At 34.0% G+C, this 27,125-nt stretch overlaps 2 protein-coding genes, 1 long non-coding RNA gene and 1 pseudogene across 3 annotated transcripts; 2 read left to right on the plus strand and 2 right to left on the minus strand.

The window, feature by feature from the left end:
• Positions 1-956: 956 nt before the first annotated feature.
• Positions 957-11,564, minus strand: LOC106794269 (ABC transporter G family member 1-like; annotated as a pseudogene).
• Positions 11,565-14,703: 3,139 nt separating this feature from the next.
• On the minus strand, positions 14,704-15,125 carry LOC121173371 (uncharacterized). Its single transcript, XR_005888083.1, has 3 exons — positions 15,044-15,125; positions 14,855-14,965; positions 14,704-14,774 (listed from the first exon to the last, which is right to left on the minus strand). It is a non-coding gene; the product is annotated as an uncharacterized lncRNA (long non-coding RNA).
• A 7,148-nt stretch (positions 15,126-22,273) lies between these two features.
• Positions 22,274-23,003, plus strand: LOC102670345 (sulfate transporter 4.1, chloroplastic). Its single transcript, XM_006593682.3, has 2 exons — positions 22,274-22,390; positions 22,495-23,003. Exons 1-2 carry the CDS (start codon positions 22,304-22,306, stop codon positions 22,819-22,821), a joined length of 414 nt encoding a protein of 137 aa, XP_006593745.1. The 5' UTR covers positions 22,274-22,303; the 3' UTR covers positions 22,822-23,003.
• On the plus strand, positions 22,986-24,389 carry LOC106795612 (transaldolase). Its single transcript, XM_041007916.1, has 5 exons — positions 22,986-23,018; positions 23,112-23,421; positions 23,490-23,695; positions 23,805-23,987; positions 24,138-24,389. The coding sequence occupies exons 1-5, from the start codon at positions 22,986-22,988 to the stop codon at positions 24,387-24,389; spliced, it is 984 nt and encodes a 327-aa protein (XP_040863850.1).
• The last annotated feature ends 2,736 nt before the right edge of the window (positions 24,390-27,125 follow it).

The following is a 27,125-nucleotide window of genomic DNA, read 5'->3' on the forward strand; positions in this document are numbered from 1 at the left end:
GTGTGTGGAAAACACCCCATCACAAAAATAAAACGTACCTTTACAAGAACTGTGAATAAGACGCATCCACCATAAGCAGGGGAGGATTTAAGATTCAGAAAAAAAAAAATAAGAGAACAGGGGAGGTTCACTCAATGAGGATATTTAGCTTTATTTTTCTTAACTATTAATTAAGACATTTAATTCTCCAATAAAATTTTGCGTTATTCTATAAGTTTTGTTCTTTTGAAATAATCATAGAATTAATCATGTGTATTGCCAACTAAATTACATGTATTTAATTTTATTTTAAAATTAAAAGAGAGTATGGGAGAAAATTTGTATATGGTGCATAAAGTAACACCTTGTCTTCTTCCATTACAATTTACAAAGCTAGTTAGCTCTTAGCACTTGGTGGGCCTCCAAGCCAATTAACCCTTCTTTCTCGTTAGTTCTTCTTTTTTCCTTTTACAGGTTTTCCTTGAACTCTATCATTTTAATAATCCTAATTATATATTTTTATAAACTAAAAAGTAAAATATAACTTTTCAGCAGCAATGTTTTAGTATGTATTTTTTGTTACCTAACACAACTTATAGTATGTACTTTCCTGAAAACACCACCTTATTTCTCCATCTTTAAAGGAATATACCAATAGTTAATTTTCATTTTGGATAAAAAAGTAGCATTGAAGAGAAAGAGAAAAATGAAAGAAATGGGACAGAGGTGAGTTTTGTACTGTTGAGGCATATACTTTTATTGAATACAACTTATATTTAAATACAATTAAAATAACACAATATAAGATGGCGTGTTCCATAATTTTAGAAACCAATAACGAAAAAAAAAACTAGAAACTAACTTTTCCAATTAGAGTAAAATGACATTCTTTTATCTTTACTTGTGCATGCAACATAAAAACAGATGCGAAAAAAGTATATAACAATGACTTCCCAATTACAATGACTTCTCAAATCTCAATGTAAAGGAGTGGCGTTGGGGTTTTCCATGACCTGTATTGTTCGCTTGGAAGACGCTGACATACACGATAGTGATACAACAACGGGCTTCATCTTCTCTTTAATCTTGATGATAACCAAAAACAAAACTCGATACACAACAATCATCCCTATCAAGATTGCAAGATCAACCCACTTTGAGTAACTCGTGTCAACTTGCCATGTATTTCTTAAAATATCTTCACCACTTATGTAACCTCCTCCAACTTCATTGGAAGCAAATCTTAGTCCTTCAAACTCGTTCTTGAACATTCCTTGGTTGGCAAACGTGTGAAAAGCAACAAAGTGTTATGGGTATCTCCAAACTGGGTTAGGAATATCACGTGGCAATTTAAAGAACCCATCTAGTAAAAGCATGATTCCTTGAATTCCAGCACCGGTCATGATGCCCATTAGAAAGTTGGGAACAACGCTCGCAACTATCATCATAAGACTATCCACTAACATGAAACTTGAAAATAAAACATAAATGAAATACAGAAGTGTTCGCATCCCTTATGAAATACAGAAGACAAGGTGTTCCCAATGACAAATGCAGTCACACCATAATGCCCATTTTGCCTTTCTCGTTGAAATACCTGGGAATCAATTAAGACCCGAAAATTATTTAGTGAATACTTGTACAATGTAAGGTTTAATTATTTAGTTACTTGTACCATTTTGATGTTTTGGTCCTTACATTTAAAATTAGAAAAATGATTCTTGTACTTGGAAGGTATATACATCAAGAAGAGAGATAAATCATTGATAACATTAATGATATAATATAACCTAAGAAAAAAATAGAAAGAAATGAAAAGTTTTAATAACGTGTTTCTAAGTTATGATTGTTCAAATATCATCACCTCTAAAACTATTCATTTAGTCCCTAAACATGCATTTTACATATAATTTTTATCTCTGCCATCAAGTGTCCTAATTAACACCATTTGCTTATAAAATTGTCACAAATGTACCGATCATGAAAAATCACAACAAAATTTTTGTTTATATTTTATTTTATTTTGAGACCAATATGTGGCAATTTTATAACCTCAGAAAATGATGTCAAAAGTGTACATGTATAGACTAAAATGAATGAGTTTTAAATACAGACTAAAATGTAAAATTTGTATAATTATAGTGACCAAATAAATAAACCCTTATATAATTATTAACAAAATTGGAAAGAAATTCCAATGAGCAATAATCTGAACTACCTTCATGACTTCCACAAAGGAAGGGAATCCACCAATGGTCATGAAAGTTAAGAATCCATTTATAAATGCAATAAGAGAACCTGGATCCTGAAATAATCGGCAGCAACAGCAGCACATTAGAGGGATCAGCAAAATGCAAAGCAAATGCGATTTTAGTTAATTATTGTATGAGTCATATCATATAATGTTCCATATTTTACCACTCTTACCTGAACTGAGCCGTAACTTGTACCCAAATCACAGAAAATAGTGGCCAAAGCTATGGCCAATGCAACAAATATGGCAAATTGTAACCAATAATAGCCTAGATCACGGTACATGTTCGCGAAGGATCTTTCAGTAAGAACTAAGCATTGATTAAAGAAGCCAGCATGCCCTCTCTTCCATTCGATTGAACTAATGCCGTAAAACCAATTTAAATACAATTAATGATAATGTTAAGGTATTTGTGAAGTGAGCACCCAGTAAGCCACGAACAAAGGAGGTCTAATTTAGTTAGTTGATCAGTATGCATGAGTATTGTTATACTTATCTTTGATTACTACAAAGAAAAAAAAATCTAGTAAACCACGAAGGATACCTTAGTAGATAGTACAGCTACTTCGTTTTGAACTTCTTGATTCATTTCAGATGATATGTATGAATTTACAAGGATGCGGATTGCTTCTTCTGTGGGTACTTTTCTATTCCCAGTAAACCCACCTCAATGTCCTGATGAAAAGGAATATTTTTTATCAGATTATTGTTTACTGCAATTATATTCGATTATTACACATAGGAATAATTGAATCGTTACAAAAGCACCAATGCCATGAAAACTTGGTCGCCTTAGTTACCTGATCGAAAAACTTGTTCATAGTTTTCATTAAATTATCAGATGGATTCATGAGAACAGGACAAGGAAAACCATTAATTTGAAGCGAAAAACTACACAAACATTGAAGCAAAACCTCAATTAGTAATTGTATACTAATTAGAAAAGAATTTAAATTGTAATATAAAAGGACTATAAAATTGGCTATGTTCCTGATTACCTCATTTGCAGCAGAAGCAGGTCCAAAGTAAACTGTTTTACCCGAAGACAAAAGACAAAGGTTATTTAAGAGTTGAAAAACTTCACTACTAAGCTGGTGGATAGAAGCAATAACAGTCCTCTGAATGTGATCATTCTGAGCCAAAGTAGCAATTCTTCTGGTAGGAAGCTGCACTGTCTAGTCCACTAGTTGGTTCATCAAGAAACAGAAGTTTAGGGCGTGTTAGGATCTCTATGCAGATGCTCACTCTCCCTCTTCTGACCCCCACTAGCGCCTTTAGAACCCCGCCCTCCAATTCTGGTGTTAATGGCATCTTGCAGACCCATTTCTCTGATTGTGAAGTCTGCTCTCTCTTTCTTCTCTGATTGTGAATAGTGCACTGCTTCTCTAACCGTTAAGGTTGTCAATAAGGTATCATCTTGTGTGACATATGCCTGTGTTCACAACATGGATTGAAACAATGGTTAAGTGATCATGTGTCTCTTGAAACTAATTAGCAGTCCAATTTGCTTTTGTTAATGAATTTAAGATATTTTACATACAGATGTTCCATAAGCCAGTGATTGTTTATGACCATTGATCAGAATCTCCCCGGTTTGCCTTGTGTTTGAACTTAGTCGCCCTGAAATATGAATGCATACTCTAAGAATATATAATGTGAGAGACCTAACTTAACCCCAAAAGCTAACTTTAGGGATGAGGGAAAGAATATTTTTCTCTCCCCCTTTCGTTAAGCATCATTAGCTTATATAAAGAATTACAAGCTTAAAGATAAACTAAAAATAATGATAGAATATCTTATCTTATATTCTGATAATATATTCTATCAAATACAAACTGATTAGTTAGGCTAAGAATACCGATAGAATATCTTATCATATATTTTGATAATATATTCTATCAAATACAAACTGATTAGTTAGGCTAACAATACTAATAGAATACTGAGACTGTCTCGAACTGGACCTAGGACCACCACCACTAATTTTTTTTTCCAGAATTCTTGTGATATCCAGACGGCTTCCCTGTTAGATATTAATTAGAAAAATAATAATAACAAGTTTTATGAGCCTTAAATTGTGGAAGATGAAAGTTGTAAGGTTGTGAGTTACAAAGTCTTGAATAAACAATTATGTGAGTATTTAGTATTTTTGAATAAGCAAATTATGTGAGTGGTAACTCTATTTTAGTATAAATAGGGGATCATACTCTTGTATTTGGTGTGGCAAATGAAATAAAATCTTCTTCTTCTTCCAACAAAGTGGTATCAGAGCTTGAGTTCTAGAGTGTTGAGAGAGAAACACTTTGTGAGTTGAGAGAGAAACACTTTGTGAGTTGAGAGATGGCAAACAATGGCTTGAGTATGTTTCAATTCCCTCGTCTTACCAAAGAGAATTATGATAATTGGTGTCGTCGCATGAAAGCCTTATTAGGTTCTCAAGATGCATGGGAGATTGTAGAGAAAGGTTATACCCAACCTCAAAATGAGGCTATTTTGTCACCAAATGAGAAGGAGACTTTGTTGAAGTCGAAGAAGAAGGATCAACAAGCACTTACTTTCATTCATCAAGGTTTGGATGAAGCTATGTTCGAGTTGGTGTCAAATGCAACCACATCCAAAGAAGCATGGGAGATTTTGAAAACCTCCCTTGAAGGTGTTGATAAGGTAAAAAAGGTGCGCCTACAAACTCTACGTAGAGAGTTTGAATCATTGCATATGAAGGAATCTGAATCTATCTCAGATTTTGGCAACAAGGTGTTGGCTATTGTGAACCAAATAAAGCGTTATGGAGAAAATATGGAAGATGTTCGTGTGGTGGAAAAGATCCTTCGCTCCTTAATCGCTAAATTTGATTATGTGGTTTGTGCTATTGAAGAGTCTAAGGATTTAGACTCAACGACCGTAGATCAATTGATGGGTTCTCTTCAAGCCTATGAAGAAAGGTTCAATAGAAGACATGATGAGCCATTGGAGCAAGTCCTCAAAGCCAAAGCTTCTTTGAAAGAAAATGGAGGAGAAAGTAGTCAAAAAGCACGTGGACGTGGAAGAGGACGTGGTCGTGGACGTGGTCATGGCCAAGGAAGAGGAGATCGTGATAATTTTGACAATAATGAATGGAGGAGCCATCAATCCACTAGAAGTCGTGGAAGAGGAAGAGGAAGAGGTAGAAACAATTATGAAAAAGCATATGAAAGGAGGTATGATAAATCTAATGTTGAATGTTTTAATTGTCATAAATATGGCCATTACTCTTGGGAGTGTAGAACAAATGTTGAAGAGAAGGTCAATCTTGTTGATGATAAAGAAGTTGAAGAGTCAACACTACTACTATCACTTAATAATGGTGAGAAGGAAGACAAATGCTTATGGTATCTTGACAATGGAGCAAGCAATCACATGTGTGGATGCAAAGAGAAATTTGTGGAACTTGATGAGAAGGTGAAAGGAAATGTTTCTTTTGGAGATTCTTCCAAGGTGCAAATCCAAGGAAAAGGTACCATTTTAATTTCTTTAAAAGATGGCGCTCACAAATTAATCATGGATGTTTACTATGTTCCTAAACTAAAAAGCAATATTTTGAGTTTGGGACAACTTGTTGAAAAGGGGTATGAAATTCATATGAAAGATTGTTGTTTATGGCTTCGAGATCAAAATTCTAATTTGATTGCCAAGGTGTTTATGTCAAGAAATAGAATGTTCACTTTGAACATTAAAACCAATGAAGCAAAATGTTTGAAGGCTAGCATAAAAGATGAATCATAGTGTTGGCATATGAGATTTGGGCACTTGAATTTTGGAGCACTAAGATCCTTAGGAGAGGAGAAGATGGTGAAAGGGATGCCTCACATCAACCATCCTAATCAATTGTGTGAAGCATGTCTCCTTGGTAAGCATGCAAGAAGGAGTTTTCCAAAAGAAGCTAATTCAAGAGCAAAGGAGCCTCTCCAACTTGTTTACACCGATGTGTGTGGCCCAATCAATCCTCCTTCATGTGGTAACAATAAATATTTCTTGCTTTTTATTGATGATTATAGTAGAAAGACTTGGGTTTATTTTCTAAAGCAAAAATCTGAGGCATTTGTAGCTTTTAAAAATTTTAAAGCTCTTGTGGAAAAGGAGAGTGGTTATGTAATCAAAGCTCTAAGATCCGATAGAGGTGGCGAATTCACATCAAAAGAATTTAATGAATTTTGTGAAAAATATGGGATTCGTCGTCCTCTAACGGTTCCTAGATCTCCACAACAAAATGGGGTAGCGGAGAGAAAAAATAGAACTATTCTTAATATGACTAGATGTATGTTGAAGGCTAAAAATATGCCAAAGGAATTTTGGGCTGAAGCTGTTGCATGTGCCGTTTATTTGTCCAATCGCTCCCTAACAAAGAATGTCAAAGATCAAACACCACAAGAAGCATGGAGTGGAGTGAAGCCAAGAGTTGATCACTTGAGAGTATTTGGGAGCATTGCATATGCTCATGTACCCGACCAAGGAAGATTCAAACTTGATGATCGGAGTGAGAAACATGTGTTCATTGGCTATGATGCAAGCTCAAAAGGCTACAAATTATACAATCCAAACAATGGAAAGACAATTGTGAGCCGAGATGTCGAGTTCTATGAAAAAGGCACATGGAATTGGGAGGAGAAAGAAGACACTTATGATTTTTTCCCGTACTTTGAAGAAATAGATGAAGAAGCCTTGACTCCAAATGATTCAACTCCAGCACTTTCACCAACTCCTTCAACCAATGAAGCCTCATCATCTTCCGAAAGGAGTTCAAGTGAAAGGCCAAGAAGAATGAGAAATATTCAAGAATTATATGATGAAACTGAAGTTATAAATGATTTGTTTTGTCTTTTTGTTGACAGTGAACCCTTAAACTTTGATGAAGCAATGAAAGACAAAAGGTGGAGACAAGCCATGGAAGAAGAAATCAAAGCCATTGAGAAGAACAACACTTGGGAGTTATCAAGCCTTCCCAAAGGACATGAAGCAATTGGATTCAAATGGGTGTTCAAAATCAAGAAGAATGCAAAAGGAGAGGTTGAGAGACACAAAGCAAGACTTGTAGCTAAAGGTTATAAGCAACAATATGGAGTTGATTATGATGAAGTGTTTGCACCGGTTGCCCGCATGGAAACCATTTGTCTTCTTATTTCCTTGGCAGCTCAAATGAAGTGGAGAATTTTTCAGCTTGATGTAAAATCGGCATTTCTAAATGGCTATCTTGAAGAAGATATCTATGTTGAACAACCAATGGGTTTTGTCATCGAAGGTCAAGAAGGAAAAGTCTTGAAATTGAACAAGGCATTGTATGGTCTAAAGCAAGCACTGAGGGCATGGAATACTTGCATTGACAAGTACTTCCAAGACAATGGGTTTGTTCGTTGTCAAAATGAGTATGCTCTTTATGTTAAAACTTTTAATAATGGTGATGTCTTATTTATTTGTCTTTATGTGGATGACCTTATCTTTATCGGCAATAACCCAAATTTGTTTGAAGACTTCAAGGAGTCCATGTCTCGTGAATTTGATATGACAGATATGGGACTCATGTCATATTACTTGGGAATGGAAGTGAAGCAAACAGAGAATGGTATCTTTGTCTCACAAGAAAGCTACACAAAAGAAGTGTTGAAGAAATTTAATATGCTTGATTGCAATCCCGTGAACACACCTATGGAAGGTGGCTTGAAGTTATCAAAGTTTGATGAAGGAGAGAAGGTAGACTCCACGGTCTTCAAGAGTCTTGTGGGGATTTTAAGGTTTCTAACCAATACAAGGCCCGATATTCTATATGCGGTGGGAGTTGTGTGTCGCTTTATGGAGGCTCCTACCTCTCCTCATCTAAAAGCCGCAAAAAGAATTCTTCGTTACTTGAAAGGTACAATTGATTTTGGATTGTTTTATTCTCCCTCCAATAACTATAAGCTTGTGGGATTTTGTGATAGTGATTTTGCCAGAGATGTTGATGATAGAAAAAGTACTACCGGATTTGTATTTTTTATGGGTGATTGTGTTTTTACATGGAGTTCTAAGAAGCAAGGCATTGTGACACTTTCTACTTGTGAAGCCGAGTATGTAGCTGCAACTTCTTGCACATGTCATGCCATTTGGCTAAGAAGATTGTTGGAGGAACTTCAGTTGTTGCAAAAGGAAAGCACAAAGATCTATGTTGATAATAGATCTGCACAAGAGCTTGCTAAGAATCCGGTGTTCCATGAACGAAGTAAGCATATAGATACAAGGTATCATTTCATTAGAGAGTGCATTGCCAAGAAAGAAGTAGAATTGACTCATGTGAAAACTCAAGATCAAGTTGCGGATATTTTCACCAAGCCTCTCAAATTTGAAGATTTTCGAAGATTGCGAGCAAGACTTGGTGTGCAGAAGAATTTTCCAATTAAGGGAGGATGTTAGATATTAATTAGAAAAATAATAATAACAAGTTTTATGAGCCTTAAATTGTGGAAGATGAAAGTTGTAAGGTTGTGAGTTACAAAGTCTTGAATAAGCAATTATGTGAGCATTTAGTATTCTTGAATAAGCAAATTATGTGAGTGGTCACTCTATTTTAGTATAAATAGGGGATCATACTCTTGTATTTGGTGTGGCAAATGAAATAAAATCTTCTTCTTCTTCCAACATTCCCACGTTGTTGTTGGTCTGAATGAGACAAATTTGAGTCATAAATGGATTGTGAGGCAACCACCATTGTCGATCCAGCTTCCTCAAGTGTGAGCATCGACCGAGCCTGATAAAACTGAGGTTGATGATCACTCTACTGAATTAATGTCCATACACCTCGATAAGCACTTGTGAGACCTAAAACAAGTTGAATGATGAGGCAGCTCTTCGACAGACATTCTCCATTTCAAGAGTGATGGAGATATGGTTCCTTATACTGGAAATCACAAAAGACGAATGAAAAGAACTCTTATTGTCCATCATGACGGTGAGAAGAAGAAGAAATAAGAGATGGAGGGAAGGTAAGGTAAGGGAAGTGATTTGAGAGAGATAAGGTAAGAGAAGAGATTTGAGAGAGACAGCGAGCAAAAAGGCTCACCGAGGTTTAAAAAGTTCAGCCCATGTCGGGGCTGAATGGCATACCATCTTAGAATGGATAATGTGAGAGACCTAACTCAACTCCAAAAGCTAGCTCTAAGAATAAGAGAAAGAATATTTTTCTCTCCCCTTTCGTTAAGCATCATTAACTTATATAAAGGATTACAAGCTTAAAGATAAACTAAGAATAATGATAGAATATCTTATCTTATATTCTGATAATATATTCTATCAAATACAAACTGATTAGCTAGGCTAAGAATACTAATAGAATATCTTATCATATATTTTGATAATAGATTCTATCAAATACAAACTGATTAGTTAGGCTAAATAGAATATCTTATCATATATTCTATCACATACCATCATTTAATTTGTTCAAATCTCTAATTGACCAGATTTGGACCAATGGGTGGATCCTATAAAATACTTGTAACTATTAAAAGAAAGATATGTGATAAAAGTGTTTCTTCCTTCATATTTTGTTTTCCTCCTTCTGATTTTCAAATCAAGACCTCTTTTTGTCTTTTGAAATTAAACTTAGGTCAATTGGGTTTCGGAGGCTCACTAGGATTAAGATATACCTCAAAGTTTAAAAAAATCTTACAAAAGTATTTGCAAGTTGCTCACCAACAAGACTCTCTTATATCAGTAGTGGAATTTGAATTCACGTCCTTACAATATATAATTCTAATCCTTACCAAATGAACTAACTTTTGTTGACATCAAGACCTTTTCTCTTCCCTTAATATATATTACTTGAATATTTTATGCATTTTGTTATGGAAGAGAAATCAAAATATCTATTCTCATATATCTTTTTATAACATGGATTGACAACTGATAAGTAATTTTTCTTTTGTTTGAGTCAATTGTTTCACAAAGATGGATTCTCTAAGGATAAAGTAAAAAAAATAATTAACTAATATTCTAATATATTAATAATTTATAACATGGGTTGACAAATATTGATAAATAATTTTCTTTTTGTTTGTGAGTCAATTCTTTCAGGAAAATGGATTCTCTAAGGATAAAATAAAAAAAATAATTAACAACTAATATTCTAATATATTTAGGATTTATTATGTATCTACTTATAACTATAAAATCAATCATTAATTTTTTTCCATTGATAATTAAGATTAGTTTAACTTTTAAAATAAGTTGTTCAACTTAAAAAAGTCATCTTGTTTTTAGATACCTCAATTCCAAGCACTACAAAATATATTAACATTAGTAACAAAACAATTTACATGTAATTATTAAAAATTCAGAAGCAGTGAAATATAAAGTTAGGTTATTCTTTATGAAAAGGGCCAAATTTAATAATAAAGCTGAATTAAAAATGAGCAATATCATGCATGAAATTATTTAGAAACTTCACTTGTGATGTATATATATACCTGCTAAAGTATCAAGTACGTAGTGTGGATTTGCCACAGCCAGAGGGACCCATGATGGCCAAGAGCTGCCCTGACTTGGCATAACCAGTTAGACCCTTAAGAATTGATATGCTTCCACTCTTTCTATTAGAAGCAGCCACCCACACATCCTTCCATGTCAAGCAGATACCTTCTTCTCTATTGATCTTTCTTGGACATCTAAAAGCTTCCATTTCTAGTGTGGTTGCTTCAATGTCTATGACACTTTGCTGGAGTACTGATTTTGAACTGGGTTTAGTTTCATAAGCACATCTAGGGGCAGATGAAAGAGACTGATCATGAAGGCAAGCGATATTTCTATGTAACAATTAATGATAGGAGTGCCTACAGTGAGAGAATGGATAGTGGATAATTTGTAACAATTCCAATTGTATAGATTCATTGTGCGGAAATTTAACACATGTTTTGTATTTTTCTTCTACACATGTATTTGATTTAAAAGATTATTAGGTATAATATAGCGAATGAGGGGAATTTTAGACCACCAAATCTCTTATTGCTTTGATTAGTTATGTACAGGTGGAACCTTGGAGGTGGGGTCACACTTCCACCAAATGTAGTCTGGTTTATTTCCCAAGATTAGTCAACACGTAGTTCTCTACGGGTAAGAAAATGTGCCACAAAATGAATCCATCATCCAATGCTAATTAAAATCAAACTTAATTGACAAAATTATCTAACTTTTCTATTTATTTAATTTTTTCTTCTCTTAGATTAGGTACATAAATCAGAGGAATAATACTGGCCACTAAGTGCTCGGGACTCCTCTAGGCAATCAAATATAAACCAAAATTATTGATGGAAGCTAGCTTAGACGCCATTGACACTTACAAGAGAAAGAGTGAAAGAGAAAAAGAAATAAAGATACCATAAGTGAGATAAGTGAAATGATAAGAAATATAAGGTTGGTTTGATAGTTGGAAAGAGACTTAACCTTGAAGAAAGAAAAGAGAGGACACAAAGAGATTGTGGAGTTGAATATCTCTCATTGACATTTTTTTTATCAAACTAACAAACAATATTTACTTATAAAAAAATTCAAATGATATAATGAGAAAATAAAAAGACTTAAATAACCTTTTGGTCCCAATAAAATAAAAAGATTTTGATTTCAGTTTTTCAAATATTTTTCTTTTCATTTTAAACATTTAAAGATTTTTGTAGTTCATGCTGTTAAGTAATAATGTCTAATAATGTCTAAGAATGATAATTTGGGAATCTTAATTGCAGGTCGTAGAATTTCAAACATTCACCCCAGACACTTGTGCGCAGAGAGAAATACTAACCTTGTGAGGAAAGTGAGGCAAACCAACTTGATTAATTTCTCATACTAACTATTTTCATCTCAATGTTGTTTGTGCTTCCATTGTGAGATTAGGGCAAATGCAGAAAGGACCAGTTGAAAGAATTTGAAAAAATTGTAGCTATTGAAAGTGTTGGAGCATTCAGAGCCTGCATTCATAAAATGCATGAAGTATGAATTCTAGATGTTTGCAAGAATGCATGGGCATAAAATTATCATTCTATCCCTAGCAATGATTTTCTTATGAAATCATTTCTTTTTGTTATATTAGAAGTTATCCTCTTTTGAGCGTCTAACCACTACTAGAAAAATGGCTTTTTACGACGGTTATTAAGTGCTTTTAACGACGGTTGTAAACCGTCGTTGTATATAATGTCGTTGAAACGCAACTGCTTTTTATGACGGTTATTATAATAACCATCTTTAAAAGTTAGAACAATTCAAAGACGATTATTATGTAATAATCGCCTTTGATAGTTACATCTCCTCGAGATTCAAAGACGGTTATTACATAATAACCGTCTTTGAATGTTACATCTGGTTGACATTCAAAGACGGTTATTATGTAATAATCGCCTTTGAATGCAGTGTCTGATTTGACATTTGAATTCAAGGTATTTATTCCCTGGCAGAGGCTATGACTGAGAGTTTGAGACAACAAATTATAGAATTCCAGGGAACAGTTACTAGTAAGTAATAGCATGGAGTCTATCTTAATTTTAGCATTTGTAAAAACACACCATCACCAGACAAAATTAGGAAGCTCTGAAATGGCTTCAGTACTTTACTCATGGCTTTTAGTAGGAGGAATCATCACATTTCAAAGGAAATAAAATTAGGATTGCAGTAACTCAGTATCTGATTGTAAATACCTCTAATCAAATGCATAGGGATCCTCTGCATATGGATTAAGAGACCCTTCTAAAAACAAATCACCAATGTTTGAAGGATGAGGATGGCCTCCTCCTTTGATGCTCTGCATCAGTGATGTGCAAAAAAGAAAAATCATATAGAGTATTACTACAGCACAGCATATGCAAAAACACTTATATGTCACCATTAACAAAAGTATGGACAAAGATTAATATAGCATCAACTTATCCTATGTTCCTTTAAAAACAAAAGGGGAAAGAGAAACTTTCAGCATAAACCCTTCGTCCTTTTGCTTTTAATTATACCATATCAGTAGAGCATTAGATGATATAACTCAATAAATATTGTGGCAAAACAAGTGGACCTAGAGAAGCATAGATTCTTATAGAACTAATTAAAAATCTTTCAATTTACTGAGAAAAGATAAATAGCTTCAACATTAGATAATCAACATGGAAAAGGATGAAAACTAAAAAATCATAACCAATTAAATATAAAAAACCTTAAACTAATAACATCATATTATTTACTAGCACTATCATTTCTGGTATCATCAGAATGGTGTAACAATGAAAATTATGTGTGTGTATGGATTTGTGTTCGAAAAAATTGATTTTGGATCAACCTACTTTTGTAAAATTGATAATGGTTAAAATTGAGTTCAATGTAACTTGATTTTTAATTTGGATAACGAAAACATATATCAGGAAAATGATTTTTACAAAGAAATTGTTTGGATACTTTGAATCAAAATTGTTTTTGAATAATATGTAATTACCAAAATGAATTTTAATATACATGAATACTTCTTTTCTATTATAATTAACTATTTTCATATATAAATTAATAAATTAGAAATGGAGTAATCCTATCATATGAAAATCATTATGCTAATTTTCAAATTCAATTGAAATTCATTACAAAGGTTGATTAAATTTGCACTCACTGAACCCTGTCTAATGTATTCTAACACTTAGATACCAGATCATCATCAAATTCATATGCTCATCACATTTGCCACGAATAAAAATTGGTTAGATATCTTAATCACTCATAACCCATCTTTTCAGCAGAACTTTTAAGCATACATGATATCAGAATAAAAAAACAAATTGCAATTGGAATATCCTTACACTCATGAAACCACTAAATAGTAAGTGTAGTTACTTTCTATAGTGTTCATCTTTAAGATAGTAAGGAGCTTGAAAAGAAGCATGATTAAAGTAACAGATACCAAATCACAACCAAACCAATGTCTATCAGTTAAAGACACACACACACTATTTCTGCTGCTATGACATGAAGCCTTCAGAGCACTGTCTTCACCCTTCCCTTTGTGATGTGCAAAAATCATCAATAAAAATCTTTTCAACTTGAATTTTGAAACAGCTATGATATGAGAAGTGGTACCAATCAAATCTATCTAATATCATGCTAGTAAATAGTTATGCCTTCAGTAACAGGATTATGCCTATTTCATAAGTGACAATTTTAGCATGAAGACAATGCATATGTGAACCAGTGGGTCTTTATTTGCATCACCCTTCTATGTATTTTAGTTCACAATTCTCAAGCTTGTGTCGAAAGAATATTAAAGAAGCACATTTAGGTATACAAGAAATGTCTTCTCATTTCCCCAACTGTGCCTACCAAATGATAAATGTAATATGTCAAACCAAACTACCAAAGGTATCCCAACATGAAAATTAGCAAATATGGCATCCATTTGAAGACAGTCACAGACAAATAGATTGAAACACAAGTCAACATGTTTTGAATTCACTTCTTGGTCCTCTTTGGGCTTGTCACTCATCACTTTCCACTGCAATTGCAACAAAGCCCTTTGCCTGTCTTCCTGCAATATATTCCAAAGAATAAATATAATAATAAAAATTATGACAAGAAATTAATTTATCATATCAAGGTATTCCATACTTTGGATTTTTGAAGATGCAACTCCTCTTCCAGCTTCCGACACTCATCTTCAAGTTCACACCTCAATGCTTTGATCTGAGCTTCATGATCATTCCTCATAAACATTGTTTTCTACATACAATTAAGATATCAACAGGTGAATAAATTTCTAGACAAATTTTGGCTTTGACAAACATACGTGTGTGGCACCTCTCTGTATTCATTTTCAGCTTGCAGTTGGGTACGCTTTAGCTGTTCGTTGTGTTCAGCTATGAGGCTTGCTTGCCTCTTGTGATGCTCCTGCTTCATTTGAGTAACCTATAAATTGAGCAGGAAAAATCAAGTGACCTAGTGCCTGGAAGTTTTTAAACTTAATGTTAATCAAATTTCATAAAAAAGGAAAGTGATGATGCGATAACTTCCCCACAACTCAGTACATACCCATTTAAAGAAAGGTATAGAGGACTATAATAGTCAAAGACAAACTATAATGAACTTAGACTGTAACATCCCAATTTTTCGTATATAAATTTAAAAAGCTTTTTAGTAATAAATAAATAAATAAATAAATAAATAAATAAATAAATAAATATAGAGCAAATAATAGGCTGAGTACGCTAGGTATAAATAGTTATGTTAAGTTAGCTGCCTCCTTTTGGCCTCATTTTCGTTTTTCCCCTTCTCCTCTCAAAACCCTTTCTTTTTCCTGCAACCCACCAAACCAGTCTCAGAAAAACGACGATCTCGAACCCGTTCACCGTTGGATCGTCGTGAAATTTGAGTATCATATTCGCAACACAATTCCGAGCATTCTAACCGTTGGGAATTGTGATATCATGTCTGAAATGAGAGAAAAACCCTTCGCATTGTAACCTTTTTCTTTCCCACAGAAACCCAGAGCTGTCTTGGTAAAACTACGATCACGGTTTCGTTAACCGTTGGATTATTGTGAAATTTGTATATGTTGTTCGAAATTCAATTCCTCACGCTTCCACCGTTGGGATTTACGAGATAATATTCTTGGAGGGAGAAAAAGGAATCGTATGAAGACAGTACAAGTGGAGGTTTCAATCTCTTCTCCGTCTCTCTGACGTTTGGGAATTCTATCGGAGCAGTCGGATGAATAATTGAAAGAATTTCCGGGAACCGCTAGAGATGTTGCTATCGCTGGCTGAAGACACGTCAGCCCGCTTAGAGGTAAGGGATGAGTTATTCACAGTTGGAGATTAGTGAGAACATGTGTAAGGATCCTTAGAGGATTAAATTGGGATTTTATTTTGGGATGTTTGTTAAATTGCAATTTTTCCTTTATGATTATAAATAAAATATTGATGTCCTGATGAAAATTGCTTGATAAATTGTGCTCTTGATATTTGTATATTTGGACCTATGATTTGGATATAATTGTGTAATATTATTTGAGGGGTTTTAGTCCTCATGTTGTGATAGTCTTTTATATAAATTGTTATATTGAGGATATGAAATGATAATTCAAATTGTGAGTATGTGATGAATTGTAGAATAACATGTTGCTTTGAGATTATAATATTGTTATTGAGATTGAGTATAAGTGTAAAGTTGAACATGTGTTAATTTGTGAGATACGTGTAAACATGTGATGGTGGATTGTGACACTATGAGATGTGAAATTGTGAATGAGTTCTAGTTGTGGATAAGTGTGTAGTTAACACTTGATGTGAAATTACTTGTGTTGTAAGCTATGAATTGTACAATACCCGACCAGCGTTATCTTGAGAAAATCGTTGATGCGCAGTGTTAAAGAGAAAATGTAGGTTTCCTATTTAGGAACCAGTGTTAAATCGTAGCGCAATTGTGTTGAACGTGTTTAAAACACGAGTGTAAGGTCGTGGGTATTGTATAATTCATGAGCAGTGTCTGCATGTAAAAAAAAATATTTTAGGGGTTGGATCTGAATCAGGAGGGAGAGGCCCTGACGGACTCTTCGGAGTGTAGGCCTTGGGGGTCACCGGGTTTGAGTGCTCCTTTAAGCCTATGCTGATCTCATATGGTTGGAGCATTCTCGCAAAACATCGTGACCCTGACTGGTCTCCCTATGATCTTACTTAGTGAGAGTGACCTGACAAACCCATTGTGTGGTGTGTCTTGTTATGTACTCCTAAGCGCCCCAGGGTGGTTTTTCACTGACATGGTACCACATTGCATATAGAATTGAGTCTTAGCATAACTATTGCATATGCTTGCTAATTGATGTATTATTATATCTTGATCGAAGTGTGGGATTCTTGTGTAATGTGATTGATAATTGAAAAGTGAATTTTGAATGACGAAGTGGTGAAGTTACGTGAGCTATGTTTAAGCAAGTGGTATCTCATTTATATAATATGTATATTTAATTGTCTTGTTTCTCTATTAGCTAGGAATGTGATAACTCACTCCCTGTGTGTTGTTGTGTTTGGATCCTGTGATGATCTTGAACTTGTGTTCGGGGGAGCAGATGAATAGGTGGATGACTATGAAGAACCTCATGCTAGAGGACACGGGAACACCACGCTCTGATAGGATGTGACATTAGGATATAGGTTCTATATTAATTGTATGAGACTTATATGACTTTCTTTGAGTCGAGATGACTTTATTATTTATTTGGACAAGTTTGAATATGATGTAGAAGAAAGTGAATGTGAGCCTTTTACCCATTTGAAAAGCTTGTATTTAAAAATGTTTTAAAAATACGTTTAATTAGTATTTGAATTTTTTATTCCTTTATTAATATATATGTGAGGGGTAGAGAGTGTCACATAGACCAATTTAAATTTTCACATGTAAATTTTGATACATTTAAATAACAGATTTAATGTTACTAATTATTACTATCATGAACAAATTATCCAAAAAGCTTAAGTTCATAGGTGAAGATACATGAATGATTTTATTTTACATCTTTAACATGCCTCTCATGCAAGAGCCTTTTGGACATTAAGTGTGGATAATGCACAAGTCCACATATGATCTACCTTGGCTGAAATTTAACGTTTTATTAGAAGAATAAGAGTAGAAAGGATTGAACTCTAGACCACATAGTCATAGAGAATTTCGTACCATGTCATTAACAAACTATCCAAAAAGCTCTAGCTGCTAGGTAACGATACATGAATGACTTTATATTGCATCTCTAACAAATACTAATCAGAAAGTAACTTTATTTAAAAAATGGTTTTTTCAATTAATTAGAACATTAAGTAATTAAAAATATAACCAAAGACAAATCAGAACACTTATGATCCCATGTAATAGAATGCAATGATAGAATATTTCTAAGCAGCCAATAATTTCAAATTCAAGACTTTTTCTATGCTTACGAGCAACGTGTGTTCATCTTCAATGCGCATCAACTGCTACCTTTGTTCTTCTTTGCATTCTTCAATTTTTTGGCCACACTTTGCCTCAATTTCTGCAATGGCTTTGTCAGCCTATAAAGGTTCAAATTGATTAGAAACATGTTGATGGAAATTACATTCTACAAATACCAGGAAATCATATCGAACCTTTTCTTTTTCCTTGTTCACAATTTGCATATTCTCCAACTCATACTTCCTCTTAATATGATTAATAGCCTATTTAGAATCAATTGCCAACGGCCCATTCTCTATCAAATAAAAAATACCAATAAAGAAATTTCTTACTGATATACAATTTTTTTTATAGAAATGATCAATTTCCTTACCTGTAAATTCTGGTCTTGTATATCGATCAACAGGCTTAGTTGATATCATATGAGCAAATGAATTTACAATCATATCCAGCAAGCACAAGACCTCAGCAAGCAGTGTCAACACAGAGACATTCTCACGAATGTCATCCATAAGTTCTGTAATTTTTTTCTATTACAATAGATATAAATGCAATAGCTGAAAATAACCTCCCCTATCCTGTAACAAAAATAACTCCTCAAGCCATGACTTGATTGGTCCTTGTGTCTTGGTTGGAATTAAATGCAATTACAAGTATACAACCTATAACTTTTTTTTAATCAATTAGAATATTACTAAGCAAATATTTTTGCCACTGGGATGTGACCATAGAGTATAAAGCTTTTCTATCAAAATATTCTTGATTCAAAAGTAATGTGTACGTATAATGAATCTTGATTCAAAAATATTCTTCACAAACTGCAAAACTACAAACAAAATTTATACACAGAACACATTAGCACATCACGTACATTGTCTTTTGTTTTTTCTTTTATCTAGGAAGGGAGGGACAGAGGAGGCAAGTGATTAGAAGGATACAACCAACAACACTACCTGTGCAGAGCTGCTTGCCTTATCTTTAATGCTCCAGAGCTGTTCCAGTGCGTGGATATTATTTGAATGAGAAGATATGAAATTCATATACATTGAATTCCTTGATGTTGCATGGAAGTGGTCACAGAACTGCTCAAACAACAGATAAAGCTCGTCTGGTGAATTCTGATAAGATGTAAAAATGAGTCAGAAAACACCAAGACACTACTAACACAGAAAACCCAAGAAAATAAAACATGATGAAAAACATTTACCTGATAAAATGATACAATTTCAGTTGTATCCATGTTATATACAACAACAAAAGCTGGGTGGTGATCAGCATTTCGGAAAATTTTCAGAATAAGATAGAAATTGTAAGTCCATAAGCTTTATGCTAAAAGAATATAACCCAATTCTTTCTCAACATAATATATTCCCCATGAAAAACTATGAATCAACATTTTGCAGTTTTTAAACTTATCCAGTCTATCAAAGCACCAATCTTTCCATTTCTCAGAAGACAAACACAGGACTTACAAGTTTATCTAAATAAAAAAAGGATTAATCTCTCAATAGAAAACAAAAAACTATAGCTTCAATTCACTAGTGTACATGAGGCATGTGAGAGAGCAGCTCCCCAACATTACTATTAGCAGCAATATGTAGAGGTTTGTGAGACAATTGTGAAGCGAGGTGGGAGCTTAGCTGGTGCAGGAATAGTAGGGATTGTACAAAAAATGGAAGAGGATCAGATACGTCCAACATTATTTTTTTTCCTCATAAACATAGTATTGAAATTTGTATTTTATATAAAATACTCAAGTCTCTTGTTGCTAGATCTTTAAATAATTTTAGTGGATTGGTACAGTAATCAGTGTAATTTATATAACTATTTTTTATAGTAACGTAATTTATATAAAAAATTACAATTTTTATACAAAAGAAAGAAATAAGAAGAGAAGAGAAAAATGTGTAATAAAATAAATGTTGTGATAGAGAAAAATAAAAATATGTGAAAAAAATTGTAAAAATGTAGTATTAGTAACATTACTTATAATGCAACTAAGGTTCACTCATAATGCAACTAACTAGTAACGTGAAACAATACCGATATTTGAACAACGACATGTTACAATCATACCACTTTTTAAAAATAGAGACATACCTCGAAAGATGCTCAGTGGGAACGACAACGAGTGCGGGGATGTAGTTACAGGGAAAACACTAACACAAATGTCGTGATGACGACATATAATCTGTACCATGAATGGGGGAAACTATCAGCTGGATCAATCATACTCAAATAACAATTCATCATGTTTAAGGTTTATAAAATAGTACAACCAGTAAAGAGGTTTATTTTAACTGAAATAAGGATAATTTAAATATTTTGTCAAATGGAAACAAATTAAGTTTTGGCTAGTGTTGTGTGCTAGTGTTGTGTGGTAAAAATTAACTTTTTTTTATCAGCAAAAATAAGTATTTATATTAATAAAGTACCAGAGGTACTCAAAAGTACAGATAGAGGGGTCAGATTTTTGGTTCCATGGCAGACTTAATGTAGTGTAACATAGAACCAATTTCTGGGTACATAACATATAATAAACTCTAGTAACAGTCTAACATTACACCCTGAGCTACCTACTAAAACCACTTGTGATGTTACTAGACCAGTGGTTGTAATGGGTAACAAAATCCTTCTCTAAGTTTCGAAGCCACGTCCATAACAAAAAAACTGCATCGTCCAACAGTTTGGTAGCGTCAAATGTATCATTAGCAAAGATGATTTTGTTCCTATGCCGCCAACTTGATTTTGTGCCCAACTTGATTTTTTCTTAGTGTGGGTGCCAAGTTCCCATTTATTATTAGAATGGAATTTGTGGTTCTTTCATTTCAAAGTTCAAGTGGGATGTTATATTCTTAATTATTTTCAAAGTTTAAGCTACCCTTATATGCAACAAATTCTTAATTACTTGATCATAAATGCTCTAATAAAGACAAATCATACTAGATGTTGAAGTGTCAAAATATAACCTCCTAAATCAAGAGAATTCTTGTTATATGATTACCATTGATTATCTTTGGACTTTGGAGATTTTATTTTCATTGTTAAGCTGTTAGGCAGTGCAATCAAAATAACAACATTCTGATAAATACCTGTGTTTTCGTCCACTTAAAAACAAAAATAACTAAGATACTTGCTAGGAAAATGAAAGTGTGGTAGCATCATAATTTATCAAAACTATCTTCAAATCTAGCAAAGAAAATATTGATGAATAGGAGCTTATGCTTACCAATGACCTGGAGCAGTCTTTGTGCTAGTGTGTTGTCTACATATCATACCCAGTATTTTAATGAAGCTTCACAACCTACATTTAAAAGAAAAATATATTAGGTTCAAAATAATCGTGTCAAAACTACAAACCAGATCAGGACATGGCAAATACATTTATATATACATATAGTTGAACATTTTGACAACATTAAGTGATATGACAAACAATCATGAGTTTCAGCAGGTTCTTAGTTGAACCATGAGTTTTTTGACAATATTTTCCTTGTACTAAGGATTATTTTGATTAGGCAATATTTTTATTTTGCAAACACAAGTTACATCAAGGACAGGTAATGAGAAGTGAGTTGTAATTGGCATTTTCCCAATCAAGAGCGTGCCTTAATTCATTTAGAGTTCTCTTATCAGGTTGCGTGAATATGAAGTTGATGTTGATCGTTCTAAAAGACGTGGACCTGAGGTTGAAAGAATTTATTTTGTGATTCTAGAGATGGCACGTAAGTCTTGGTTGCCCTGTGCACAAAGAGGCATATGCTGTATTGTTCATGTGTTTAACTATTTAAGCTAACATATTTCTTAACATGTTGAAATTTTATTTAAAGAGTAAATGAATGTGAATGTATAATTATCGATGTGTACTAGTGGCACTAATGGTCAATATGAATCAATTGATTCATGAGACTATCAAAATGCCTAATTTCTAATGGTGGTTAACTGTGTCATAACTGGATCGTGTGGATGCTGTGTGAGACATTTTCAGCAGGTGTTTATCATTTTCATTACTTTTAAGTTACCTCAGATGTTGAATTACATGAACCACATTGTACTGAAGTTTGTGAATGTTGTTTTCCACTACAATTGTTCATAACTAAACTATGAAAGGGATAATGATAATAATTCTGACTTCTGATGACTGCAGCTGTGACATACATAGATTCTAGTGTTGTTCAGGCTTTGAAAGACTTGTATCAGGAGTACAAATTACGGGACATTCAGGTAGAATAAGATTGTGAAGTTTCAACTACCGTTAGAATTCTTGAAATAATCGCTACAGGTTTACAATGTCCCCACCAACCAACTTGAGCTTATTCTTCTTGCAGATTGCAATATCCAATCCAAGTCCAGAAGTTCTGCTTACCTTGTCTAGATCGGGTCTGGTGGAGTTGATAGGCAAAGAATGGTACTTTGTGAGAGTACATGATGTTGTTCAAGTTTGCTTGCAACATGTTCAAAGCTTGAAAGGAGCATCTAACAGTCCACAAGCACCATTCTCTTCAGTAGAGAACAAACCAAGTTTGTTTGCACGATTATCAAAAGAGAGAGTGGAGAAGCTTTCAATTACCGACTTGGAGTCTGGTAATGGCAGGCCTCCACTCCCCGAGGAGAGAGATTCCAAATTGGAGCCATTGTTGTCTAAAGATCATTGAAGTCTACTTTGTATCATAAGGTAAAAAGTGTATTTAGCCATTCTTTCAGAAAAAATAAAATGAATAGGTTAAAGTTAAACCGGGTGTAATCAAGCCAACGTTAAAAAATAGCTTGTGTAATATTTGATTGGCCGGTTGTTGTAAAATTAAATGAATTTTTAAGAATGGTTTTATTATGTAAATCTCCTGTCAGCTATGTATCCCTAATACGAACATCTTGTTAAGTTTTAAGTTCATTTCAGAGCTAGTTACGGGATTGATTTGCAGTTCTTAGAATAAATTATTGAAAGGTTTCTGAATTGGTAGGGGCAGGGAAGGACATAGAAAGTGCTTATTGGGAATTGGTTGTGAAGGACATACAGGATACTTGCAAACTTCTGGAGCCAATTTACAATGAAACAGATGGGGAAGATGGACATGTATCTCTTGCAGTTTCCCCAAAGCTAGCAAATGACACCAATGGGACAATTGAGGCAGCAAAATGGCTTCATAATATGGTTGGAAGTCCGTGTGTTTACATGAAAATTCCTGCCACTGATGAATCCATCTCTTCCATGAAGGAGGTCATTTCTCTGGGGATAAGTGTAAATGCCACTGTAAGTTTGTTATGTGCATTCTGATGTCACAAATTTTGATCCTTATTGGCTGTAACAACAATAGGCTCATAGTTTGCATATTTGAACAACTCATATTCTGCCTCCCTAAATATGAAGCAGTGATTGATGCTTACTTGGATGGCCTTGAGTCTTGTGGCATGACTGATCTCTCTAAGGTTTCAAGTGTAACAACATTCTACATCAGTAGAGTGGATGTTACACTTGACAAGAAACTTGAGCAAATTGGTACTACTGAGGCTCTTGATCTCAAAGGAAAGGTAATGTGAAGCATTTTGCCTTTAAAACCTTTCTCCTTTTAGTTTTCTTAACCAATGCCCTAAGGGCACTAGTTAACATTTGCCTAAAATATTATATCAATTCTTATAGGGTGTGGTTGCTCAAGCAGTCTTAGCATACCAACTTTACCAGAAAAAATTTTCTGGTCCAAGATGGGAACGCTTGGAGAATAGAGGTGCCAAGAAGCAGAGGTTGATGTGGGCTTCAACAAATGTGAAAAATCCATCTTACCCTGACACGTTTTATGTTAATTCTGTTATTGGACGAGATACAGTAAGTTATATCGGTTTCCTTATTTTTTTACCTTGACTGGATGGCCATGTGGGCTAATATGGATTAATGTTGGTGTGAAAAAGCTTAAAGTTCAGATCATTCATTAATAGGTTGCTGAAATAACCTTGCGTTTATTTGGTGCCTCTATAGATTTCAACCTTTTCAGTACAAGCTCTTCAAGCATTCATGGACCATGGTATTCTTTCAAGAACGCTTGATGCAAAAGTATCAGAGGCTCAAGACATTTACAATGCAATTGAGAAGTTGGGGATTGATTGGAGTTCTGTTGGATTAGAATTGGAACATGAGGTGCTGGATTCTTTCACAAAAAGCTTTGACAATGTGCTTGAATGCATGCAAAAGAAGGCTATGAACATATATTCATTTCAAAAGCACGTTTAAAAGACTATGAACATATATTTATTTTATTTTAACGGTAAATATTAATTAATAATTTATTAATTTTTATTAGGAGGAAATCAAACTTCAAACCTTTCTCAAACACGTTTAAAAGACTATGAACATATATTCATTTCAAAAGCACAAATGGTATCTGTTAATGCACTGAAATTTCTAATGTAGTTGCTGAATTTTCTTATGTGTATTTATTTTTTATGCTTTATGCAGTGTAAAAGTGTGTGTTCAGTAAGTGTGTTGACTAGTACTTGTTGGACTATGTTTTAAGCTTTCTATTTATGATGGGTTGATGGGCTATTAAGCTTGTTAGATAGAAGTAACTACTATTCTATTTTGTGAGAATATATGTATTAGACACAAAGCATTTTAGTTGCTGTATGAATGAATTAGACTTGCACTTGTTCTCTTTTGAGTGCATTTTTCTGATTTCTGGGTTTGTGAATCTCTTGTGCCAACAATTGGTATCTAGAGTTGATTTGATCATGAGGGACTGTGAGAGAACCTTGAGTGTAGAGAGAAATTGGAAATCAAAAACAGAGTTTGAGAGAACCCAATCCTTTTTCAGAATACCCAACTTTTTAAATGGCTTCCAACAATGTTCCATTACTAGCACCTCCTGTATTCATAGGAAAGAACGACGAAATGTGGGTTGTGAAGATGAGAAGGCAGTTGAAAGCTTTTGATCTTTGGAAAGCAATGGAAACAACTGAACCACCAGCTTTGGAAGAGAATCCAACTGTTGCTCAGATCAAATTTCACAGTAAGCAAGTTGCCAAAAGAGCAAAGGCTCTTACCATCTTGCACTCAGTTGTGGATGATGATGTTTTTATGAGAATTTCCAACTTGGATACAGCAAGGGAGATTTGGGAGAAACTTCAAGAGGAGTTCTTTGGAAATGAGAGGACCAAGAAAATGTAGGTTCTCAACCTTAAGAGGGAGTTTGAAGCCTTAAAGATGAATGAGGCTAAAAACATAAAAGATTTCATGACCAGACTGATGAAGGTTGTGAATAAAATCAAGTTGTTAGCGGAGAAATTTCTATACAGTAGGATAGTTGAGAAAGTCTTCGTTCTCTTAGCCGAAAGATTTGAACCTAATGTCTAATGAAAAAGCTAGTGAGTTTGAACAATGGAACCATTCTATGAAGGAGATGACCACCATTGAAGACAACAATACATGGCAGCTGGTTGACAAACTGGAAGACAAAAATTCTATTGGAGTTAAATGGGTCTATACGGTAAAGCTAAATCTTAATGGGTCCATTAACAAATACAAGACCAAACTAGTTGTTAAAGGTTATGCTCAGAATTCTTGTAGTTAAATGGGTCTATACGGTAAAGCTGAATCTTAATGGGTCCATTGATTATGTAGAGACGTTTTCTCCGGTTACAAAAATGAACACTATTCGCATTCTTGTAGCTTTGGCAGCTGAAATGAAGTGGAAAATTTGGCATTTAGATGTCAAATCTGCATTCTTGAATAGGAACTTGACTGAAGAAATTTATGTAGCTCAATCTGAAGGCTTTGTTGTGAAAGGAAGATAAGACAAGGTGTATAAGCTTCATAAAGCTTCGTATGGGCAGAAACAAGCTCCTAGAGCTTGGTACAACAACATTGATGCTTACTTTAGCAGTCAAGGTTTTAGGAGTGAAAATGATGCAACTCTTTATGTGAAAAGGTTGTTGGATGGTGGCTCTTTAATTGTCTCTGTGTATGTTGATGATTTTCTAATGAGTAGCAATAATCAACAAGAAGTGCAACAACTGATAGTGAAGATGCAAAATCAGTTTCAGATATCCAACTTATGAGAAATGAATTATTTTCTAGGCTTGGAAGTGCATCAAAGTGAAGTTGGTATTTTTCTGAATCAAGAAAAGTATGCTTATGAAATTTTGAAGAAGTTTAGAATGAAAAGTTGCAAATTTGTCCCTACTCCTTCAGTGCAGAATCTGAAACTATCCAAAGATGATGGAGCTGAAAAGATGGGCGATTCTCTTTATAGAAATGTGATTGGAAGTTTGCTTTATCTCACTTCATCTAGACCAGATCTTACGTATGCAGCCAGCTTACTCTCAACATTTATGAAAAGTCTAAGTGTGTTACATTTTGTAGTAGCAAAGAGAGCACTTAAGTACTTGAAACTCAATTTAGAATCTGGTTTAAACCCGATGAAAATGGAAGTTTGTTTGGTTATGTTGACAATGATTAGGCTGGAAACCTTGATGACATGAAGAGCACTACTGAATATGTTTTTTCCTTAGGCTCACACATGTTCTCTTGGAACTCAAATAAGCAGGACATTGTAACTCAATCTACTGCTGAAGCTGAATATGCAGCAGCAGCTGCAGCAACAAACCAAGCCATTTGGTTGAAGAAAATTATGTTTGATTTGGGAGTGGAGAAGATGGACGCTACTGAGATTTATTGTGACAGTAAATAAGCAATTGTCATTGCTGAAAATCCTGTTTAGCATGGAAAGACAAAGCATATTCAAGTGATTTCCATGTTGTTCGTGAGGCTGTTAAGAATTGTGAGATCAAGCTTATTCAAGTGTATTTATTTTTTATACTTTATGCATTGTAGTAAGTGTATGTTCAGTAAGTGTGTTGACTAGTACTTGCTCGAGTGTGTTTTAAGCTTTGTGTTTATGATCAATATACGAGCTATTAAGCTTGTTGGGTAGAAGTAACTACTGTTATGTTTTGTGAGAATATATGTATT

This window comes from Glycine max, chromosome 13, assembly GCF_000004515.6.
Source record: "Glycine max cultivar Williams 82 chromosome 13, Glycine_max_v4.0, whole genome shotgun sequence".
Taxonomy (NCBI): domain Eukaryota; kingdom Viridiplantae; phylum Streptophyta; class Magnoliopsida; order Fabales; family Fabaceae; genus Glycine; species Glycine max.

What these genes read in the sequence shown, in the direction of transcription:
- LOC102670345 (XM_006593682.3), top strand. Translation starts at nt 22,304, where the DNA reads ATGACTGCAGCTGTGACATACATAGATTCTAGTGTTGTTCAGGCTTTG. An exon ending in ACAAATTACGGGACATTCAG is followed by an intron (nt 22,391 to 22,494) that starts GTAGAATAAGAT and finishes TTCTTCTTGCAG; the next exon opens with ATTGCAATATCCAATCCAAG.
- LOC106795612 (XM_041007916.1), top strand. Translation starts at nt 22,986, where the DNA reads ATGGTTTTATTATGTAAATCTCCTGTCAGCTAT. An exon ending in AAGTGTAAATGCCACTGTAA is followed by an intron (nt 23,422 to 23,489) that starts GTTTGTTATGTG and finishes ATAGGCTCATAG; the next exon opens with TTTGCATATTTGAACAACTC. An exon ending in CTGTTATTGGACGAGATACA is followed by an intron (nt 23,988 to 24,137) that starts GTAAGTTATATC and finishes GTGCCTCTATAG; the next exon opens with ATTTCAACCTTTTCAGTACA.